Raw genomic sequence first — 22301 nt, 5'->3', positions numbered from 1 at the left:
GCTTTGTTGTCACCGTCTCTACCCATCATCTTCTTTGGGCTGCATACAATAAATTTAGCATAAAGGATTTAATAAACATTTTATTTGCTTGTGTTTTTTCCCACAGAACAAAATCAATCATTCTGTAATCAAAGACCTCCTGGATCCCATTAAGGAGCTTTATGAAGATGTGAGGAGAAAAGCTCTGATGAGGTTGGAGTATGAGGGGCTACACAAGAGTGAGGCGATAACTACACCAGGAGCACGCTTCCACAACGACCCCGCAGGCTTTGCCATGAACAGATACGCCTACTACGTCTGCTACAAGTGCAAAAAGGTCTCAAATGACTTGCATGCAGGAAGTTTTTTGGCTCAAATGTTTTACATGGATTGAAAATCAACAGTGTCCCTGCTTGTAGGCTTATTTTGGAGGAGAGGCTCGCTGTGATGCAGAAGCAGGACAAGGTGATGACTATGACCCCAGCGAACTGATCTGTGGAGCATGCTCGGATGTCTCCAGGGCCCAGGTGAGTAAATGATACCTGTAAAGATCCTAGCTATGCCAGATAGAAGATCTTGATTAAAATGTCTTGTGTAACTTCCTGCTGAGAGGTAGATGAAAAGTGTGCTGGTCTTAGCAGAGAAGAAAGACTGATCTGGGGAAAAGGTTACAGCTCTTCTCCCCTCCGAAGATTATTTGTTATATTTTATCTGATGACAAAAATAGGTTAAAAGAAAAGTCTTAATGTGGATTTGTCTTTGTTTTTTTGTTGTGGTTTTTTTGCACAAGAAAATCCACAAAATCATTTTTTTTGTCAGAAATAGGGCTTATGATTGCTTTAAAGGCGAATCAAATTATAATTGCCCCTCTGCTCTCTCTCCTGTTTACTTTTGTCAGATGTGCTCCAAACACGGCACAGATTTCCTGGAGTATAAATGCCGGTACTGCTGCTCCGTGGCTGTTTTCTTCTGCTTTGGAACCACACACTTCTGTAACGCCTGCCATGACGACTTCCAGAGAATGACCAGTGTTCCCAAGGAGGAACTCCCTCGCTGTCCTGCAGGTGAGCAAATAGTTTCTCCCCAAAAGAATGATCTTATCGACCTTTTTCTCAACATTTTAGGGTTTTAGGAGTCTTATTTTAGCTGACATGAACAACTAAAACCTTCAAATTGTGGTAAATTAATTTTTGTGTTGTCTGAAAGGTATTTTTATGCTAACAAATTACAAATCAGGGAAAATGCCTTTGTTTTGAAATGCTACTGATCATCAGCTTATTCTAGTTAATCTTTTAAAGCGCTCTATGAAACCCCATCCTAGGTTCTGGCACATTGCTTTAGAAACTGTTTCTGGCTTTTGTGCTTCTGCTCAAAACATTTGCTTCATGGTTAAGCATAACCCAAACTAATCTCAGTGTAAATAAAGCTCTGTGAAGCTCTGTTAGAGAGCATTAGTTAATAAACAGCATTAATCAGAGAAACAACAAAGTGGCCAATGGTAACTCTGGGGGAGCTGCAGAGATCCACAGTTCAGGTTGGAGAATCTGTTGACACACCAGACAGATTTAAATTCCCCCACAAAATATATCGAGGTTTAAGGGGTTAACATGACAAAATGCTATTGATGCAACTGTTTTTGCTTTATGTTATGGATACAATTTATGTCTGAATATTACTGCAGTGATTTAGTTTAAACTGTGTTGTTATCAGAGGAATACAATTGCTCATTTTATTTTGATGTCCCCGTAGGAATTGACAAAACAAACAATGAGAGAAAAGTGTAATTCCTTGTCTCTGTGTTACAGGGCCCAAGGGCAAGCAGCTGGAAGGCACTGAGTGCCCTTTGCATGTGGTCCACCCACCGACGGGTGAAGAATTTGCTCTGGGCTGTGGAGTGTGCAGGAATGCCCACACCTTTTAAACTTTAAGAGACTTACTGAAAACCAGTCGGTCTACTGTGATTTTTATCACCGCCACCACTGCTGAGACTCGGTGAAAAAGCTCAGCTCTGGCTTTGAGTGTCCTGGACCGCAGACCAGGTCTCCGCTTCACACACAGAGTCGTCATGTCTGCTCTTTCACCAACATCAGGATCCGAGCTCTGCTGCGAGCACAGGCTGTTGCTCCTTTGGACTCAGAGCAAACTTAAAAATAAAATAACTTTTTTTTTTCAAAAAAGAAAAACAAGAACGGAAAAAAAGAAAATACCTTGTGGCGTGTTTGCATGCAGCCGTTGTAATCCCTCGGCTTCTATAGACGTTGCACACCTCCCAATCACCGAACTGTAACGATGTAACATTGAAGATTAAATAAATGATTAAATAAATTTGCTTAAACGCGAATGTGGATGAACGTGAGTTTGAAAAGAGGGGAAAAAATACAAAGAAAGGGGCCATATTTCCAGCTTCCTTACTATAAATTTAAAACATTGTTGTATGTAAACTTTTTTCGTAATCTTGTACAGTATTCTCCACTGTCAAGTGCTTCATGAGTTGACAGACAAACTACAAAAGGTGAGTTGGTTGTTAAGACTGTTAAGAATATCACATTCGGGGTGGAAATAGTGCGCGGTTAATCTAATCTTGTATATAGCGATACTATTCAAAGTAGCTGTATTCCGAAGTTGCTCTCTTCACTTCAGTTTTGTTTGGTATTCTGGGTTTTGTTTTGAGCCAGAACTTTTAATGAAGTGCAATACTGGGTGTGCCTCCTATTTTGCAGCTGTTTAATCTATGGAATGTATGTCAAATAAAACCACTGTACATTTTTATACAGCCCCCGCCCCATCTCTTAATGTCAGTTCTCTTCTATTACTGTCTGGAAAAGAGGAACCTGGCACTTGCAGTGAAAGATGGTGGATGTAAATTGTGTTTGCAGCTCTGATAAATTAAAAACAAGGCATCAAAATCCTGCAGAAATACGAGAACAAAAAAAGGCACTAAAGGAGTGGTTACAGCTGAAGGGTTCAAGGGTCCAGTCTTTACACCAAATACAATAGTGCACCTGTACGCTTTTTCCTAGTACGTGGCTGGGAGATCTGGGGGGCAAAGAGGCAGAGAGTGGGGAATAAAAAAAAGATTAAAGAAGCAGCTGCTGTTAAATAAAAAGCTTATAACTTGTGAATCTGCTCTGTAATCTGTGGTGGATGGAGTTGAATGGTAATAAACCAGATTCTCTGTTTCACAAATTATACAATGTGTCATCATTTTTTTTTTTTTTTTTGGTAATCCTAAAACAATTTCTGCTGGACATCGAGTGGTGTATTTATTTTCACTAACAAATGTGCGCTCACAATAAAAACACAACAGGGTAATGATGTATGGATTTCCATAGAGGGATTTCACTCTCACTCTCTCTCTCTATATATACAGGTCCTTCTCAAAATATTAGCATATTGTGATAAAGTTCATTATTTTCCATAATGTCATGATGAAAATTTAACATTCATATATTTTAGATTCATTGCACACTAACTGAAATATTTCAGGTCTTTTATTGTCTTAATACGGATGATTTTGGCATACAGCTCATGAAAACCCAAAATTCCTATCTCACAGAATTAGCATATCATTAAGAGGGTCTCTAAACGAGCTATGAACCTAATCATCTGAATCAACGAGTTAACTCTAAACACCTGCAAAAGATTCCTGAGGCCTTTAAAACTCCCAGCCTGGTTCATCACTCCAAACCCCAATCATGGGTAAGACTGCCGACCTGACTGCTGTCCAGAAGGCCACTATTGACACCCTCAAGCAAGAGGGTAAGACACAGAAAGAAATTTCTGAACAAATAGGCGGTTCCCAGAGTGCTGTATCAAGGCACCTCAGTGGGAAGTCTGTGGGAAGGAAAAAGTGTGGCAGAAAACGCTGCACAACGAGAAGAGGTGACCGGACCCTGAGGAAGATTGTGGAGAAGGGCCGATTCCAGACCTTGGGGGACCTGCGGAAGCAGTGGACTGAGTCTGGAGTAGAAACATCCAGAGCCACCGTGCACAGGCGTGTGCAGGAAATGGGCTACAGGTGCTGCATTCCCCAGGTCAAGCCACTTTTGAACCAGAAACAGCGGCAGAAGCGCCTGACCTGGGCTACAGAGAAGCAGCACTGGACTGTTGCTCAGTGGTCCAAAGTACTTTTTTCGGATGAAAGCAAATTCTGCATGTCATTCAGAAATCAAGGTGCCAGAGTCTGGAGGAAGACTGGGGAGAAGGAAATGCCAGAAGTCCAGTGTCAAGTACCCACAGTCAGTGATGGTCTGGGGTGCCGTGTCAGCTGCTGGTGTTGGTCCACTGTGTTTTATCAAGGGCAGGGTCAATGCAGCTAGCTATCAGGAGATTTTGGAGCACTTCATGCTTCCATCTGCTGAAAAGCTTTATGGAGATGAAGATTTCATTTTTCAGCACAACCTGGCACCTGCTCACAGTGCCAAAACCACTGGTAAATGGTTTACTGACCATGTTATCACTGTGCTCAATTGGCCTGCCAACTCTCCTGACCTGAACCCCATAGAGAATCTGTGGGATATTGTGAAGAGAACGTTGAGAGACTCAAGACCCAACACTCTGGATGAGCTAAAGGCCGCTATTGAAGCATCCTGGGCCTCCATAAGACCTCAGCAGTGCCACAGGCTGATTGCCTCCATGCCACGCCGCATTGAAGCAGTCATTTCTGCAAAAGGATTCCCGACCAAGTATTGAGTGCATAACTGTACATGATTATTTGAAGGTTGACATTTTTTGTATTAAAAACACTTTTCTTTTATTGGTCGGATGAAATATGCTAATTTTGTGAGATAGGAATTTTGGGTTTTCATGAGCTGTATGCCACAATCATCCGTATTAAGACAATAAAAGACCTGAAATATTTCAGTTAGTGTGCAATGAATCTAACATATATGAATGTTAAATTTTCATCATTACATTATGGAAAATAATTAACTTTATTACAATATGCTAATATTTTGAGAAGGACCTGTATATATATATACACACACATATACATACATATTTATTTAAAAGAGCATCAAACACTGCTAATTTTGTTATGTGCAGGTTGTGTTTATGACATCAAATGAGGCGCATGACTTGAGCTGAGCAGCCGGCACTGATGAACACTGGCTGAGTGATATTTGGCAGAGTTCAACTTTCATTCCACTCTGCCCTGGTCCTTTTTGAAAAACACACAAAAAAGGCTTTTATGATTGTTTCCAGATTTTTCTTCAGTGTTCTCAAACACGTCTCCAATGTTTTGCAGCATACAGAAAGAAATTGTTTAAAACATGCAAATAAAGTACATGAAACATAAATAAAAGTGCTTAAAATGATTAGTGATAATGCCTCATGTGATGTCACTAGAGACATCGGTGCAGAAGCTTGTATTTGAATGAAGTAGATTTTTTTTCTTGATTTAAAAAAAAAAAGATTTACAGCAAAAGGAATAGAAAAACTGACCATAACATGTTATTAAAGGTGGCAGACCATATTTAAGGTTTTATATTCAGGCTGGATTTATGCAGCAGAAAAGCTTGGCTAGTATCCTTAAGGAAACTCTAGTTGAAAAGAAGTATTTGCATATGATTATCAGCAAAGAGTTGGTGGTGGGGTAAAATAAGGAAAGATACGTCACTCTGGCACCATTTTTTTTAGGTACTCTACATGTTTAACTGTTTTGATTTAAAGTCATAATTACTGGTTTTCATAATTATGACTTTAAATCTCATATAGTTAACAAACTAAAAATGACTAAATCACTTCTTCCTAATTTTGAAATTCCTAATTATAATGTTGGTTGTCTTGTGAGAAAGATTGACAAAGATAATCTTAACCGACCATGACTATAAAAGAAACTATTATTTACCAAATTCTCTTTCATGTCAGATATAAACAAGAAAGGCTTACACTGTTTTGTGTTGCTCGTTAATTTATCTATATCTGTAGGTTAAGTGCTTTTCTGGAGAGAACGTTGATTTTATAGCGGGGTGAGTAATCTCGCGAGAATGCACGATCTTTACCAACAGCCATTTCGCATTAAGTTTCCCGTGGAGCACCGCCGCTGTCAAAACACTTCGCCATTTCAGTGTTAGGAGGGGGAATTAGGTCAGCCGAGCGGAGGTGGCTGTTTCTTATTGTGTATCGTCGGAGTGCTCGGTAATTGGGTTCCCATGCGAGTTATCTCGCCTGAGTTTTTCCTTCGTGAGCCCGGGTTGAAGAGACAAGTCAGCTTTCGGATTTTCCTTCGTACAACTACTGAGCTGTGTGTGAAAACAACAAGGTAGGATGATGCTCGGCCGAGCCGGAGGGTAATGAGTAAATATCACCTAATAGACCAAAGTGCTATCCATGACACGGAAGAGTGCGTTACACGAAGGTGCATGTTGCTAACTTTTCTTGAAAATCTGTTCGAGTGAATTTAAACAAGCTAATGTACAACTGGCTAACCGTTACATCCATCGACGCTGTTGTGAATGAATGAAAAACGTCCAATGCAACACTTCATGGCTCACTGGGTGTGAAACATTGCAAAGTTTATTCTTTACGTGAGGCAAATTCAAACCTATACGTGTGCTTTTTGCAGTGTCACATTTCTAGTCGTTGTCACGTCTCTCACGTTTTCTGTTGGTAGCGTGACGTCACGTCGTCATGGTCACGTTGTGATTTAGCAGTCAGAAATATGTTAGCGTCGTCATTCGGGTTTGTTCGGGTCCGTACGAAGCAACCTGAAAATGTAAATCTACAAACTAGTGATTTTATTCGAACTGTTAGATTTCTTGCAGCGTTCTTGGTCTTCTAATCATTGTTTTTGGGGAAGGTAAACACGCTGCAAAATGAGAAGGTGGATGAGCCATAGAAAGACTGAGTTTTCATACTAACGCATATTCTACAGCCAGCAGATTGTTTGATGACTGGTGAGTTGGAAATGAAAGGAAATTAAAGGAGCATCCACCAAACTCTTAATAGGAATGTCCTATCAGGACTTCTGTTCTCCATCCGTATCATTTAGGAATAAGCATCTGCAGATTTCGAGTAAATTTGCAGTAAAATAACACACTATGTTCCCTCAGTGTTGCATGGTTTATATTGTTCCTGTTCCAGAAGCTGCAGGCTTTTTTTTTTTTTTTGACAGCCACAGATTTCTGGTACCAACCTTTGAGTTTTAATCTCGCCCTGAGGATGCTGCTCCAGCATGGAGCCTGCTGTAATATAACTGCAACTCTTTTCAAAAACGTGACTGTTTTTTGGTTTGGTTACTAAATTAACGCTCATCTCATGTCACTCTGAAGCTTCTGTTTTAGTCGATGTGTTGGTTACCATTCGGTTTTATTCTGTCTTTTACTGAAAGCGTTATATGTCATCTTTTTTTTATTTTTAGTGACTCTTTAGTCTAAATGAGCTGTTTGATTGTGTTATTGACCCTGGTTTGGCAGATATATTCTCCCTTCAGCTTTGTGGTCTCCAATATTAAAATACAGACACTTGCTGCTACTTTTTCTGTTTTTCCTAATTTCTTCTCTCTTCTCTCTCTTTTTTTTTTTTAGGATGAGTTTGCATTTAAGTCGGGCACCCTTTCTACCTGCCCTATGCCACTACTTGCGATCATCCGAGTCCCCCGTCCTTCCTTTAAATAATGTTGTCCTTGTCTATCTTGGTTTGATTTGCTGCACAGTGCACGTCTTGCTTTTGATGACAGTATTGTTTGGCTTGTAACTTATTCCATTCTGCTTCTGGTTAATGATGTGTGGAGAAAATTTGCAGAAGAAGTTGTTCTCCGGCTTTATAAATGTAGCACATTTCTTTGGTCATTCATAAAATGTAATGCCTTGTGTGTAAGCTGCCCTCTGCACAACTCTCTCTATTACATAGAGATCTGTCTTGGTAGCACAGCAGGGAGAGCAGCTCACATGGCTCAGACTGACTCGAACTGTAGCAGCCAATACAGTCTCTCTCTCATTATGAAGCGGGTTGTAAAGGGTAAAAAAAAAAGGCTTAGACTGTGAGGAGGAAGAGGGGAAAGGATGTTGTTTTATTTAATTCAGAGGAAATTTGGAGAAAGGCGATGAATAGGGAACGAGAAGTAAAACATCATTACAAAGGCTAAAATGATAACAAAATGTTATGGTTCTGGTGTATTCTTTTAAAGGGTAATTCCAGAGCTCCATTTGTACAATTATTAACCAACCTGTCACCTATTGGAAACATGGCCGATTGAAAACAGAACCTTTATAAACTTTTAGGCTTGTGTTGAACAGCAGTCAGCACATATTCCTTTTTGCAGAAATTATTTTTTTTTCCTTTTTGAATTGTACTGTGCAATGTGCTTCTTTGCTGCATGATTGAAGGCAGCAATCCCCTTTTCATGTCTAATTTACTTGACTTAAACACCGCATGTATGTTTCAGGATGAAACGAACGAAAGGAGGAGAGGAGGCAGGCAACGGTGAAAGTCCACCCGAGGCTTGTAAGAAGGTCCGTACGGAGACGAGCGAGGAGTCGGAAGCTGTGGCAGCCAGCGAGTCGCCGCACTGTGACTGGTCGCTGCTGCCTCAGGAGATCCTGCTGCACATTTTCCAGTACCTTCCGCTGCTGGACCGGGCTTACGCCTCGCAGGTGTGCCGCGGTTGGAACGAGGCGTTCCACATGCCCGAGCTGTGGAGATGCTTTGAGTTCGAGCTCAATCAGCCAGCAAGCTCGTACCTGAAAGCCACGCATCCAGACCTCATCAAGCAGATCATTAAGAGGCACTCCAACCACCTCCAGTACGTCAGCTTCAAGGTAAGAATCCTTGTTGAATCTGGGCAGTTCTACACATCGTACCACAATCTAAAATGTCAGCAACACAGTGAATATGTTGCTTTTGTCCTCCTGAAGTGATAGGCAGCTTTTGTTTGTGCTCATAAGGTGGACAGCAGCACAGAGTCTGCAGAGGCAGCGTGTGACATTCTGTCACAGTTGGTAAATTGTTCCCTGAAGACCTTGGGACTCATCTCTACAGCCAGGCCCAGTTTCATGGAGGTTCCAAAGGTAGAATTAACGCTGACAAGAATTTCCTGTTTTCTTATTGGTCAAGACAATGATAAGGAACGCCACTGTTTTAGGCCAATTTATTTTGAACCTTTGACGTATTTAATTCTCTTACATTGTTGCTGAGGAGATTTTTAGATCAGGTTAAAAGTAGTGTCTGTCTCAGACCGACAAGGTTGGACTGTTTTTCATTTGGCCTCAGAAGAGAACACGATGAGCATTATTTTATGTTCCTCGGTGCACAGCAATCTCTTTTTGAGCCCTTGAAAAATGGTCACATCCGATTGTGGAAGAATTCTGTAATGCTGACTTCATGGGAGCCCGAAGCTTTGCAAGGACTTGTGGGTACTTTCTGAGCACCCAAATAACTTGATAATATGAGAATATGAACTTTACTCATCTTCTGCTCACTACAGGGACTTTATTCTGTACACTTATTTTTATTCATGGTATCTTTTGATTTGTGCGTTTTCAACATTTAAATCAATGTACAGCTTTGTCATTGATCTGTATGTTTTCTGTACTGCACTGGAATGGACTGGAAAGCATTTCCTGATGTAGGCTTTAAAAACCTTTAGCAGCACAGTCGTGTTTCTAAATTCGGATTCATCGCCAGCCAGTTTCCTAAGGAATGACCTTGTCTTAATGTTTGTGTTGGTATTTTTGTAATCACTGTTTTTTATGTAGACATACCTTCATTACTCATGTAATAAATCCAATTACCTTAGCAGTAATGCAGTCAAGTTACTGTTGCTTTTTTCAGAGCTGGGTTTTCTGAACTACTGTAGTGAGAAAGGCTGGGAAAAAATGACCAAAGTTTTCTTCTGCAGTCTCACTTCATCTCGGCTCTGACCGTGGTGTTCGTCAACTCCAAATCTTTGTCCTCGCTGAAGATCGACGACACGCCGGTGGATGATCCGTCCCTGAAGGTGTTGGTGGCCAACAACAGTGACACCTTGAAGCTTCTGAAGATGAGCAGCTGCCCTCATGTGTCGCCTGCAGGTACACTGTCATTGACAGAAACACAATGCCTTGCAAAAGTATTCATAATGCTCTAACTAACGTTTATTCGCATTAAACTATTATCTTTAATAGTTTAGATGCGAAAAAACGTCTAAACTTTTATATTTAATTAATTTTGTTGGGATTCTATCCGATAGACCGGCACAAAGTAGTCTATAGTTGTGAAGAGGGAGACAAATGATACAAGTTTCGTAATATTGAGCGGCTGGTGTTGAAGCACCTGAAAGACATCACAGGCCCCCTGCTGGACCCCCTGCAGTTTGCTTACCGAGCAAACAGGTCGGCAGATGATGCTGTTAACTTAGGTCTACACTTCATCCTGCAACACCTCGACTGTCCAGGGACGTACGCCAGGATCCTGTTTGTAGACTTCAGCTCGGCCTTCAACACCATCATACCAGACATCCTCCACCAGAAGCTCACCCAGCTCACCATCCCAGCCTCCACCTGTCAGTGGATCAACAGCTTCCTGACGGACCGACAGCAGCAGGTGAGACTGGGGAGCATCTTCTCCCGATCCAGATCAATAAGTACTGGTGCCCCCCAGGGGTGTGTTCTATTCCCACTCTTCTTCTCTCTGTACACAAATGACTGCACCTCATCGGACTCGTCCATGAAACTCCTTAAGTTTGCAGATGACACCACTGTCATTGGACTGATCCAGGACGGTGATGAGTCTGCATACAGACAGCAGGTGGATCGGCTGGTACACTGGTGCGGTCAGAACTACCTTGAACTGAACCCACTCAAGACTGTGGAAATGGTGGTGGACTTTCAGAGAACACCACCCCCATACACCCCCCTCACCATCCTCAACAACACTGTATCGGCCGTGGACCACTTCAGGTTCTTAGAAACCACCATCTCTGAGGACCTGAGATGGTCTTTGCACATAGACACTGTTCAAAAGAAGGCCCAGCAGAGACTGTACTTCCTGAGGCAACTCAAGAAGTTCAACCTTCCACAGGAGCTGCTGGTCATCTTCTACACTGCCATCATTCAGTCTGTCCTGTCTTCATCCATCTCAGTGTGGTTTGGCTCATCCACAAAACAGGACAGGTCCAGACTGCAACGAATAATCAGGACTGCAGAGAGAATAATCAGGGCTGACCTTCCCTCCATCCAGGACTTATACAGGTCTAGGATCAAGAAAAGAGCTGCTAAAATCTCTGCAGACCCCACACACCCTGCACATAAACTGTTTAGAGTTTTACCTTCAGGCCGCCGCTACAGAGCACTGTTCACTAAAACCAGCCACCACAGAGACAGTTTATTCCCCCAGGCTGTTTCTCTGTTGAACATTTAATAGAGTATAAAACAACAGCATACAGATGTTGCAAATGCACCTTTTTATTTATATACGTGTATATTTGTAAATTGTAAATTTGTATATTCTGTAATACAAAAACAAAACAAAAAGCAAAGTGTACCGGAGTCAAATTCCTTGTTTGTATGTACGAACTTGGCAATAAAGCTGATTCTGAATATGTTTTACAAATAAAAATCTGAAAACTGTTGCTTGCATTTGTGATACACTGAAATACAATCTAGTGCAACCAGTTGCCTGAAGAAATCGCCTGATTAACAATGCTAATCATCTGTGAAACAGCATCCCTATGGTGGCATCATCACGAAGTGGGGTGAGTATCTTTGGTTGGATCAAGGGAGCTGGTCAGAGTTCATGGGAAAATAGATGCTAAATACAGGGCAAAACAGGCAGAAAGCCTGTTAGAGGCTGCAGGCGGGTTGACCTTCCATCAGGAGAGTGAACATAGAGACTTATACTAGAAGGGTTTAGATCAAAGCCTGTGTTTGAATGGTCCAGTCAAAGTCTAGACTGAAATCCAACTGATTAGTCTGTGGGGATATTTAAACATTTATATTTATAGATGCTCTCAATCCAAGCTGACAGAGTTGGAGGTATTTTACAAAGAACAATGAACTAAAATCTCAAGTCTCCAGGTGTCCAAAGCTGGTAGAGGTGTACCTCAGAAGACTTGCAGCTGTAACTGCAGCAAAACGTGGTTCAGCAAAGTATTGACTCAATGGGGCTGAAAACAAATGCATGCCACACTCTTCAGATTTTTATTTGTAAAATACATAAATAAAAAGCATCTGTATCCTTTTCCTACTACTTCATAATAATTCATTCGTTTTTGTTGGTCTGTCACATAAAATCCTAATATTAGACACTAGAGTTTGAATGAAGAAAATGTTTACATGTATCTGTTTTATGAAGCTTTGACCTCTGGGTGTTGATTAGTTACAGCAATTTTATTTCCAATCATGTCTAAATATGCTTTGGCCAAACTTTTTGTTTTTATTTACAAGACTGTCTTTCATTTGGTTTTTGGAGCCTGTACTTTTTCTCTGCTGCTGCTTAATGTCGGTTCCTACTGTGGCGGTAATAATGAGAGGACTGTTCTGTGGTTTGCTTTGACTTTCATTTTCTTGGAAGAGTTTTTGATGTTCTGCTTAGACCGTCCCCGTTGATTCAACTGCAGCTTTCCAGCCAAATACAACGAACGGTTTTGTTCGCAGCACAAAATTAAAACCAGGGCTGAACAATTGGCTGGGATTAAAAATGAAGATCCTGTCTCTGCTTTCAGGGATCCTGTGCGTGGCGGACCAGTGCCACGGGCTGAGGGAGCTGGCGCTGAACTACCACCTCCTCAGCGATGAACTCCTGCTGGCCCTCTCTTCTGAAAAACACGTCCATCTGGAGCACCTGCGCATTGACGTGGTGAGTGAGAACCCGGGCCAGCACTTCCACACCATCAAGAAGAGCAGCTGGGACGCCATGGTGCGCCACTCGCCCAAATTCAACCTGGTGATGTACTTTTTCCTCTATGAGGACGAGTTCGGCCCCTTCTTCAACGACGAGATCCCCGTCACACACCTCTACTTCGGGCGCTCCGTCAGCAAGGAGGTCCTTGGTCGGGTCGGCCTCCACTGCCCTCGCCTGGTGGAGCTGGTTGTGTGTGCCAACGGACTGCGACCCCTTGACGAGGAGCTGATCCGCATCGCAAAGCATTGCACTCAGCTTTCGGCCATTGGCCTGGGTGAGTGCGAGGTGTCCTGCGGCGCGTTCGTGGAGTTCGTTAAGATGTGCGGCAGGAGGCTGTCTCAGCTGTCCATCATGGAGGAGGTGCTGATCCCGGATCATAAATACTCCCTGGACGAGATTCACTGGGAAGTGTCCAAACATCTGGGCCGGGTCTGGTTCCCGGACATGATGCCGACCTGGTAGGGGGGGTCCGAGTTCAGCCTCCATGTTTGCGCTGAAAAGCCGCTCCGCTGTAGTGATTTGTTAGGCGCCAACTCGACAAGCAAAACGTTTGTGAGCTCCTGTTTGGACATCACGTGATACCCAACATCTTTAAGAAAGCCTGAAATCAACAAACTCTGGGATGAACTCAGAGCAGCTGGAAGTGCAACGACAACAAGCTCAGTTATGTGGACATTTTTCCTGCATTGTGCATCAGGAAAGATGTTGGTCTGTGTACATATGTACGCACGGGTGCAGACATGTTTTAACATGCCAGACATTTCGCAGGAAATCCGGTTAGTTGCACCATTGCATGTTGTTACACTACCAATGGACCTACATACTATGCTGTGTTTAGCTGCACTGCTCTCTGTAACACATTATGGCTTTTGAGGTTTCTTCACTGTTGAGTTAGATGTGTCTAGGAAGCAGCAGAGGATGGGGATTTCTGTTCTTTCGGGTAATTTAGAAGTTTTCATTTGGAAGACGAGTAGCTGGCTGCTTTAAAGCTCCTTTTTAAACATGTTTTAACACAGAAGCAGCTGGAGCTTTTCGCACTCACCTGAACTCATTCATGGATCACAAACATCTTGTTGTAAATGTCCTCGTTGGCAGAAAGTAACGTGTACATACAGTCGATATTTGTGATGTGAAGGTGTACAGTGTTGAGTGACGTACCTGAATTGTAAAGACACTATTTTCCTGTGTCGGTGAAAGAAGGTTTTTGTACAGTGAGAGATTTTTCTACGCACCTTACATATAAACCAAATGACAACTGAGACGAATCGAGTCTTTACGGCCAAATAATGCTTATTTTGTACGGAAGCTCTGATCAACCTGATCCCAGGCACAGTATGTTAAAATAGTAAAAGCTATAATAAAAGAAGAAAAACAATCAATTTATAGTGCCTTGCAAAAGAAGTGCATACCCCTTGAACTCTTCCACATTTTGTCACGTTACAGCAAACCTCATTGAGACAGGCTAACACCAACAGCCTTTAAATGTGAAGTCAAAGGAAAAAGATACAAGCCTTTTTTTTTTTTAACACAGGAATCTGAAAAGTGTGGTGTGCATTTATATTCAGAATCCCCTTAGTCGATGCTTTAAAGCCACCTTCTGCTGCAGCTACAAGCTTCTTTGCTAAACAGCTCAAGATCAGTTAGATTGGATGTAGAGCACATGGGTGCATCATTTTTGCAGATTTCCAGTGAAATTTAAGTCTGGACTTTGACTGGGCCATTCTAACGCATGAATGTGCTTTGATCTAAATTCCATTGTAGTTCTGGCTGTATGCTTAGGGTTGTTGGAAGGTGAACCTCCACCCAAGTTATCCCAGTCTATGCTGCGTCTAACATGTTTTCCTAAACTGTAAAGACGTGTACTGGGTTTTATTTAGGGTTATTGTAATAAATTTAAACGCCACACTGTTCAGATTCTCGTTTGTAAAAAACGCTGTAAATGATTTTGTAGTTTGACAAAGTATGAAACAGTTTAAGTTGTCTGAGTACTTTTACAAGCCACTGAATTGTGTAAATATTGAAAGTGTAAATTAGTTGGTGCACGCGGGTGTGCCTGCACGCTCTCAGCTCAGATTACTTTGTAATCAGCAGAGTAATCGACTCTGCAGCTGTTAGCTTTAAATGCGCGTTGGAAGCGCAGAAATCAACCCTATTGTCTCTCAGGTGCATTAAATGGATATATGTCCTTTTATAGGTTTCAGTTGTATCTTCTGCAATTTGCCTGGTAAAGCTCTACTTCCTGTCAGTCTCAAGAACCAGCCACCCTCCTAGTCCACGTATGTTCTTTTTTTAATGGCAACAATCGGACGCAGGAGAGTTATTCTGTGCACCTCCATCCTTTACAGTCAGAGAGATGTGGCAAGTCAGATGAATGAAACTTTGTTTTTCCTTTAAGAAGGAAGTCGAATCCACCTGTACATAAACGCTGTGTGTTTGGTTATTTTGAATAGAAATGTACTTATTTCTTTATTTCACCCCATCAGGGTTCAATGTTTGCTCAACCAGCAGCTCTTTGTCTTTTATAAAACGGTCCAAATTAAGGTTAAGTATTTGGTTTTTGGTATGTTATTAATTATTAAGCTGACTTTAATTTGTGAGTTAGTGTCAAATTAGAAATGCAGATCAGCAGCAAGATCATTGGTCGTCGTGGTATCGTTGCTGACAGGTGGACCTCAGGTCCGCCACTCCAGGTTTGTCTCTTTAATAGGAAGAATTGAGTGGTGCTCTCTCTCTCTTCCTCTGTGGTCATGACAGGTGATTACTCATCTGTAAAAAAAAAAAAAAATTCAAAAAGGATAAAAAAATGTCATTATGGTGACCAAAAGTAAAATCCAGCACCAGTCTACCAACAGAAGCTTAATGAATTGTAGCTTGCTAGCTTGATAGGATACGGCTTGTGCAACGAGTCCAGTTGTGAAATTTCCTCGCTATTAAATGTTGCGCTTTCAACTGTCAGCGGTTTTATAAAAAAGTGGAAGTGATTGAGAACGACAGCAACTCTGCCATGAACTGGTAGGCCTTGTAAAATCACAGCTTGGGATCAGCGGATGCTGAGGAACACAACAAGCAGAGGTAGCCAACTTTTTGCAGAGTGAATGGCTACAGACCTCCAAACTTCATGTGGCCTTCCAGTTTAGTTCAAGAACAGCGTGTGGAGAGCTTCATGGAATGGGTTTCCATGTGCCGAACCGCTGCATCCAGGCCAAGGTTTTGGATGCAGTGTTATAAAGCCCACTGCCACAGGTCTGTGGAGCAGTGGAGACTTGGCTCTGGAGGGATTCACAAAGATCTGATTGAGTGATTGTGGTGTGGATGAAAGTCACTGGCCTGGACGAAGTCCTGACCTCAGCCCTAATAGAACACCTTTGGGATAAATTGAGAGTGAATATTGCAAGCCAACCCTTTGTGTCCAACATCGGTGTCTGACCTTGCAAATGTGCTTCTGGAAGAAGGGTAAACGAAATCCCATAAACACACCACTAAACTCGGAAAGAGTTCCTAGAAGAGTGAAGCTGTTAGAGCCGACATCATATTAAACCCTATGGATTAAGACGAGAAGGTACTTAATGTGTGAGTACAGACAAATGAAAACTTTTGGCAATACGGTGTACAGAAAACATTTTAATCTGTATCTATGTATGGTAATAAACTGACGTTCTAATTCATCTAAACGTATCTAAAGTTACTGATAGACATATTTCCATCAACTGATGGAGGTTTACTGTCAGACTAAAATGGAGACATTTCAGGAGTTGAACATTATTGGACTGAACTCTCTGTTCAGATGATTAAGTCTCAGTGAAGCAAGTAGCTCCACCATCTGTGTTCCTGTCACCGATACGGCAACATAGCGACTGATTATTTTCAGATTTCAAGCTGTCATTTCGCTTCTTCAGTTAAACCAGCGCATTTGATTTTTCCTGTTTTAATCGGAATATTGAGCTGAACAAGTAAATGTATTTCAAGGAAAAATGTTTTATCTTGTATTTTTAAATCCTGATTGTTTTAACCTTTTGTTTAGAAAGTACTCAAGTTAAAGTTTAGGAAACCTAAACTGCTGTTGAAGCTCTTTTTATTATGCTTCTGTATTGCAAGCGATTATGGGGAAAAAATGGTCTACTTTGCTTTATTGGTCACCTGTCTTTAGGACCTGTGATCATATGTAGAAATAAACAACTGTCAATGTACTTGTTGCACCTTTCATCTGTTTCACTGCAGCACCTTAAAATCATTACATGGAGATTAAACCAAAAGCTTCAACACAACGAATGTTTTTTAACATAATTAGAGATTTAGATGATCTGAAATACAACAAAGTTTAACCATTTAAATTTCAGATTTTAGATATTTTTCGATTTCTTTTCAGATTTCTTTTATAAAATAAAACTAAGATATCAAAGATGTTTTTAAACAGTGATAGCGACCAAAGGAAAAATACAAACCACTGGTAAATTATAGTGCGTTACAAAAGTATTCATGCACAACTTTTTTAGATGTTATTACTAAAAATATCAGTGTAATTTATTTCTATTTCCTGTTAAGGACCAACACAAAATGAGTACATAATTGGTCATTGGGGGGAAAATTATAAATTTTTTGTTTTAAAACCCCTTTTTTCTTTTTTTTTATTTGCTGCATTTTATTCAGTGTGGTTGCATCGTGTAACCAAAACGGTCTTTGGACATCAGCCGTAGTTGTAAACTAATGTTCTTTGATTCAGTTTAAAAAGTCAGTAAGGAAAGACATCATTTCACAGCTTGTAGATAAAAAAAAAACATGGTTTGTATTCATCGCACTGATAAAGATAATGTTCATCCAGGTGTGGTACCAACATCCATAATGTTGGGAGTAGAAGCTGAAACAGACAGGTTCGTTCACTGACTCATTACCGCACCTTCCACAATTACAGGCATTCCTGGGAAAAAATGCAATAAGAGAGAAACATGAAGTCACATAAAAATGATGGAACCTTCTGAACAATCAATGGAAAGTTATTTATTGGCATGTTCCGTATGAGGGATCGCTGTAAAGTCAATCCAAGCGACTGTCCACTGTCTCTACATGCTCATCCAGGAGGAGTGAATGCTGCAAGTCATTGACTCGATGCAATCTGCTGGGTTTCCTTAGATAGAAATACTTTTTAACTAGTATAATTAATAAACTGAATCCGACGGCACTGTTTGATAATTAGGAATTAATTGGAATGTATGTACCTGACTTGAATGATTCGATTGAATTGACTTTGTGAAGTGCCTTGAGACGACGTTGTGAATTGGCAATATATAAATAAAACTGAATTGAATTCAATATAATGTAAAGGCCTGCTTTTTGCATGTCTCCACTGATATGAGTTGTTTTTGATGATGAGCTCTGAGTCTTTGAGTTTGGAAGTCCTCCTTGTGATCACCCTAATCTTTAGCTCCCTTTACTTCCAGCCAGAGGGAACGTGTTGGTAAAATTAAAAGATTACTTTAAACCTAAATCTGCCAGGGGTATGAATACTTTTGGGTTTAAGTGTATCCGCAGGGGAATAAATCTCATTTTAGAAAATGTTCTTTTGTCTTTCCCTGTTGAAGCTCGACAAAGAGGAAATGGGCTTCTATGTGATGCCGTATTCATATCTCAATTCAAATTAAAACTAGAAAATCTGATAAACAAAAAAATGTACTTGCATAAAAAGATATGGGAATGGATGCCTATAAAGATATGGTTGATTGTGAAACATATTTGTAAACATGGGATGCAATAAATGTCTGGATGTAGATTTGTTTTAAGGCTTTCTGCACACCAGCTTGGCCTTTAATTGTGGAGGGTGCTGCACAACAGCTCGTTTTATTTTAATTACAAGTTAGTTTTCTTGAACCACTTCTGAAGTCTGACTCTGAGCCATGGAAGCTTGCATCTATGGCATCTCCTGGCTGCTGTTGGGTCTCAAGCGTCAGGTTCTGTTTTGATAGTGTCTCCACCTAGTGGTCAGATAAGGATCATCCACCCCACCCATGACAAAAATCTTAAAGGTGAAATCATGAAAATCAGACTAGTTTTTGCTTTCTGGAGATGAAATATTAATTCGCCTACTTTTGGCATTTAAGTGAAGGTGTTGCAGTGTTAGAACAAAGTAACCAACTCAGCATGAGAATAAGCGAGTTCTAGCAGGACTAGTGATGACTTTTAAACTCAAAAACAGAAATAAAAACTGTGTACAGGCTGGTTGTTAAGGCAAAGGCACCTCTTCATATGTAATCTGCACATATGGATGTTTCATGGTCAGGTGCCAGTACTCAAAGTTGTAGTAAAGGTAAAAGCTCTTGTCCAACACAACCATCTTATAGGCTTCCAGCAGGCTGAAAGCGAGGTCAAAGATTGATTGGTGCGGCCTGAACGTGTGGTAAAACTGGCGGATGTCCGTCGCCAGGTTTTTTAGCGCGGGCTGTCCGAATATGGCGCTGTCGTTGCCCAGGTAGGCGGGCTCCCCGCTGTACAGGTAGATCTTGGTGTAGTTGGTCTGTGACCGGCTGGACAGCCCAGCTCGGTCAGCTTCCTGTACGTGCGGTGGACAAACTGGGAGCAGTCGTACGACTCGAACCACACCGTTGCATTAGGACTCGGGTCAGAGCAAACAGTCCAAGTCTCGTAGTAGATCCCGGTCTTGTTGTCGTCCTGCACCCACTGGGCCATTGCATTGAACTGACTCCCTGCACACCAAAAGATTTTTTTACTGGAATGAATCAAATAGAAAGTGCTGATGGCGGTTGCAAAAGTGGAAGCAGTACATCATGTTCATCTACGTCACAGAGCTGTGAAAGGTCAATTTATCCTTTACAGATTTCTTCTGTTTTTGCTGTTCTGCCACACTTAAATGTTTGAGATCATCAAACGTATTTCAATAGCAAGACAACCTGAGTAAATACAAAAATTAGTTTTTGAATGATGATTTAATGTATAAAGAGGAAAAGAGCTGTCAAAACCAACCTGGTTCCATGTCAAAATATAACTGTGATTAATACTTTTTTATTCAACATTAATAGCCACACCCAGTCCCAGATTACTGTCAGATCTGTAGAATCAAGAAATCATAAACGAACCTGTCTGACAACATAAGGTAGGCTAAAAGATGTCAAACAGCAGTGCATCGTGCCCAGATTTAAAGGAGTTTATGAACAGATAGGAAACAAATTCATTGACATCTCTGTCTGGAAGGGGTTTAAAGGTAATGTCTATTGTTTTGGGACTCCAGTAAACAGTGAAAATGTGTTTGATAATCCAAAACATTTAGGTGTGGCCAGAAAATGCAAAAACAAGAAATCTGTAATGGGGTAAAAAGTTTTTTTCACAGCCCTGCATTTATTCCTGGGTGATAGAAGGTGTAGCTGCAGCCTCCAGTCCCAAAAGCATATTTCCACTAATAAAGATGTTAAGTATCACCTGTGACTTCTCCAATTTTCTCCAGGGTGCCGTTCTGCGACCAGTGCAAGTCATCTATGCCTTCAAAGAAGCAGGCAGCTCCCTGGTTGCACCAGAATGGTGCGAACATCTCCGGCCTGAGGTGAGGGAAGGTACAGTTGCCTAGCTGGAAGAGCTCGTACCACTCCATGGTGTAATTAGCTCCAGTCTCCAAACTGCTGAAGCCAATAGCATCGTGCATGATGTGCTGCAAACAGAAACATGGAAACACTGGCTCGGTTTGCTCTCGAGAGGACAGAGGGAAAGTTGTGCAGCTGCATTTCTATTAATAATGTCACACAGCTGCACTTCTGTTTCCACGATGCTGCTATATCTGATCATTTCGCCTTTAGAGAACTTACAAGCGAGCTACAGAGACATCCTCTGTAGAAATGTAGATGTTTATTTAGCTGAAGCTGTAAAGAGAAATATCTGCAGCAATCTTTTTTAAAGTGACACTAACAGGAACTTACGAGCTTCCCCAGCACATCACCGTACTTGAATTCCCACACAGGCGTCTGCAGCCTGTAAACCGAGATGATGTCGCTGTCTCTCATGTAGGGAAACCGTCCATCGTGGTCTCCGGTGGGACAGAATGGGTAGAAGGCTTCACAGTAGGAGTCCACTGGAGGTCGCCTGTCAAAGCGCCTGATGAAGGCAGAAGGGATGAGGGATGGAGGATAAAGAACAGGTCACTTTGGATACATTTGACCATTAGATTTAGCAACCCCTGTGATTTCCAAATTGATATGCAAACTTCAAATTAAATGACAGAAAAGTCAGCTTTACGTTATTGATTTACAATTTTTTTTAGCCTATTTTTTTGTGCTTTGTCACATTACATCCAGAAACTTCAATTTCTTGAAGAAACATTTGGCATTTTCTATGGTAAACCAAAAGAAAGCAGTGATTAATTGCGACAAAAGAAGAAAACAAAGCAGGTTTTTCCACATTTTATGCAAATAAAAATCTGTAAAGTGGGATATGCATTTATATTTAGCCCCCTGACAGCTGCAGTTTTTTTGGAGTATGTCTCTACCAGCTTTGCACATCTAGAGACTGAGGTTTTTGCCCATTTTACTTTGCAAAGTAGCCCAGGCTCACTCAGACTGGATGGAAAGCATTTGTGAACATACATTTTCAAACCTTGCCACAGATTCTCAGTTGTGTTAAAGTATGAACTTTGACTGGGCCATTCTAACACATGAATATGATTTGATCTAAAACCCTTCTATACTCGCTCTGGGCGTCTTGTTTAGTTATGCTGGCCTGCTGGTGTTTTTTCAAAGCACTGTACAACACTGTAATTATTACTTTATAACAGAAAGCAAAACAGTTTGTGTGAAAATAAATAAGTAACTATATAAATTAAAAGTTTTAAAATTCTAACCAAACCCCAATCTATTTAATGAAAAATAAGAGTTTTGTTTTTAATCAGCTCTTTAAAGTGACACCAGGCAGAAACACGTTGAAAATAGATCAATAATTAAATGTGGCTGAAGTAAGTTTTTATCAAAAGCTAAAGCTTTGACACAAACCAGTTAGAGCGTTCTTGGTTCATCTACATCAGCTTTAAGTGGATGTGAAATTCCCCGGCGTATAATCAGTCATATGACAGAGCAGCAGGATGAGATGGGGGTGGTGAGATGTCTGCATACCTGTAGGGAACAGGCCACTGCTGCAGTCCGTCAGTCCGCAACTGAGCAACAACATGGAGGGGAAGCAGCAGCAGCTTCAGACACACGAAGATCTCCCTGTGAAGCATGTCGCAGCAGGACTGATAAACTTAAAAGTAATGAGAAAGTTCCGGTGATTGTTTTCACATGATTCTCTCGGAGCTGACTTCCGCTTCATGGGGTCACGTGGCTTTGTTGACGTCCCTAAACCGGAAGAAAGAAGAAAATAAACTTCATTTAGTGACTTTTGCAAACTCACAGTTGACACTGATCGTTAAAAAAATTCTAATGACAAGAATAAGAACCATGTATAAAGAAATAAAAAAGATAGTTACCCTATTTAAAATACTGCTGAAAAGCATAAACAAAAAATGGATTTAT

At 41.1% G+C, this 22301-nt stretch overlaps 3 protein-coding genes across 15 annotated transcripts in view; 2 read left to right on the top strand and 1 right to left on the bottom strand.

Moving 5' to 3' along the window:
- mycbp2 (MYC binding protein 2) overlaps positions 1-3168 on the top strand; it is a 79771-nt gene extending 76603 nt beyond the window's left edge. For all 11 annotated transcript variants that reach the window (XM_047369726.1, XM_047369727.1, XM_047369728.1 and 8 more), the window contains 4 exons: positions 107-316; positions 399-506; positions 878-1043; positions 1785-3168. In XM_047369726.1, the coding sequence (XP_047225682.1) occupies positions 107-316; positions 399-506; positions 878-1043; positions 1785-1900 (600 nt within the window). In that variant the 3' untranslated portion in view covers positions 1901-3168. The remainder of the gene's footprint in view (positions 1-106; positions 317-398; positions 507-877; positions 1044-1784) is intronic.
- A 2822-nt stretch (positions 3169-5990) lies between these two features.
- On the top strand, positions 5991-16988 carry fbxl3a (F-box and leucine-rich repeat protein 3a). Of its 3 annotated transcripts, none has more exons than XM_047370239.1 (5): positions 5991-6244; positions 8369-8741; positions 8868-8990; positions 9821-9992; positions 12623-16988. In XM_047370239.1, the coding sequence occupies exons 1-5, from the start codon at positions 6135-6137 to the stop codon at positions 13261-13263; spliced, it is 1419 nt and encodes a 472-aa protein (XP_047226195.1). In that variant the 5' UTR covers positions 5991-6134; the 3' UTR covers positions 13264-16988. The 3 variants fall into 3 exon arrangements, with proteins under 3 accessions (XP_047226195.1, XP_047226197.1, XP_047226196.1); XM_047370240.1 differs by lacking the exon at positions 5991-6244 and adding an exon at positions 6644-6878; XM_047370241.1 differs by lacking the exon at positions 8868-8990.
- A 1969-nt stretch (positions 16989-18957) lies between these two features.
- cln5 (CLN5 intracellular trafficking protein) lies at positions 18958-22100 on the bottom strand. The gene is given in 5 exon segments (XM_047370238.1): positions 18958-19323; positions 19326-19496; positions 20227-20452; positions 20718-20892; positions 21903-22100. Coding segments are annotated over 5 exon segments (987 nt in total). The 5' UTR covers positions 22010-22100; the 3' UTR covers positions 18958-19015.
- Positions 22101-22301: the final 201 nt, after the last annotated feature.

Source organism: Girardinichthys multiradiatus, chromosome 7 (assembly GCF_021462225.1).
Source record: "Girardinichthys multiradiatus isolate DD_20200921_A chromosome 7, DD_fGirMul_XY1, whole genome shotgun sequence".
In the NCBI taxonomy this organism is placed as follows: domain Eukaryota; kingdom Metazoa; phylum Chordata; class Actinopteri; order Cyprinodontiformes; family Goodeidae; genus Girardinichthys; species Girardinichthys multiradiatus.
Note: the sequence above shows the minus strand (reverse complement) of the source record. Positions and strands in the feature narration are given on the sequence as shown.

Bases quoted from the DNA above. Each gene is read 5' to 3' on its own strand.
- fbxl3a (XM_047370239.1), top strand. From the start codon at position 6,135: ATGCGAGTTATCTCGCCTGAGTTTTTCCTTCGTGAGCCCGGGTTGAAG. The intron at 6,245-8,368 runs GTAGGATGATGC...TGTATGTTTCAG, and splicing joins CTGTGTGTGAAAACAACAAG to GATGAAACGAACGAAAGGAG. The intron at 8,742-8,867 runs GTAAGAATCCTT...TGTGCTCATAAG, and splicing joins TCCAGTACGTCAGCTTCAAG to GTGGACAGCAGCACAGAGTC.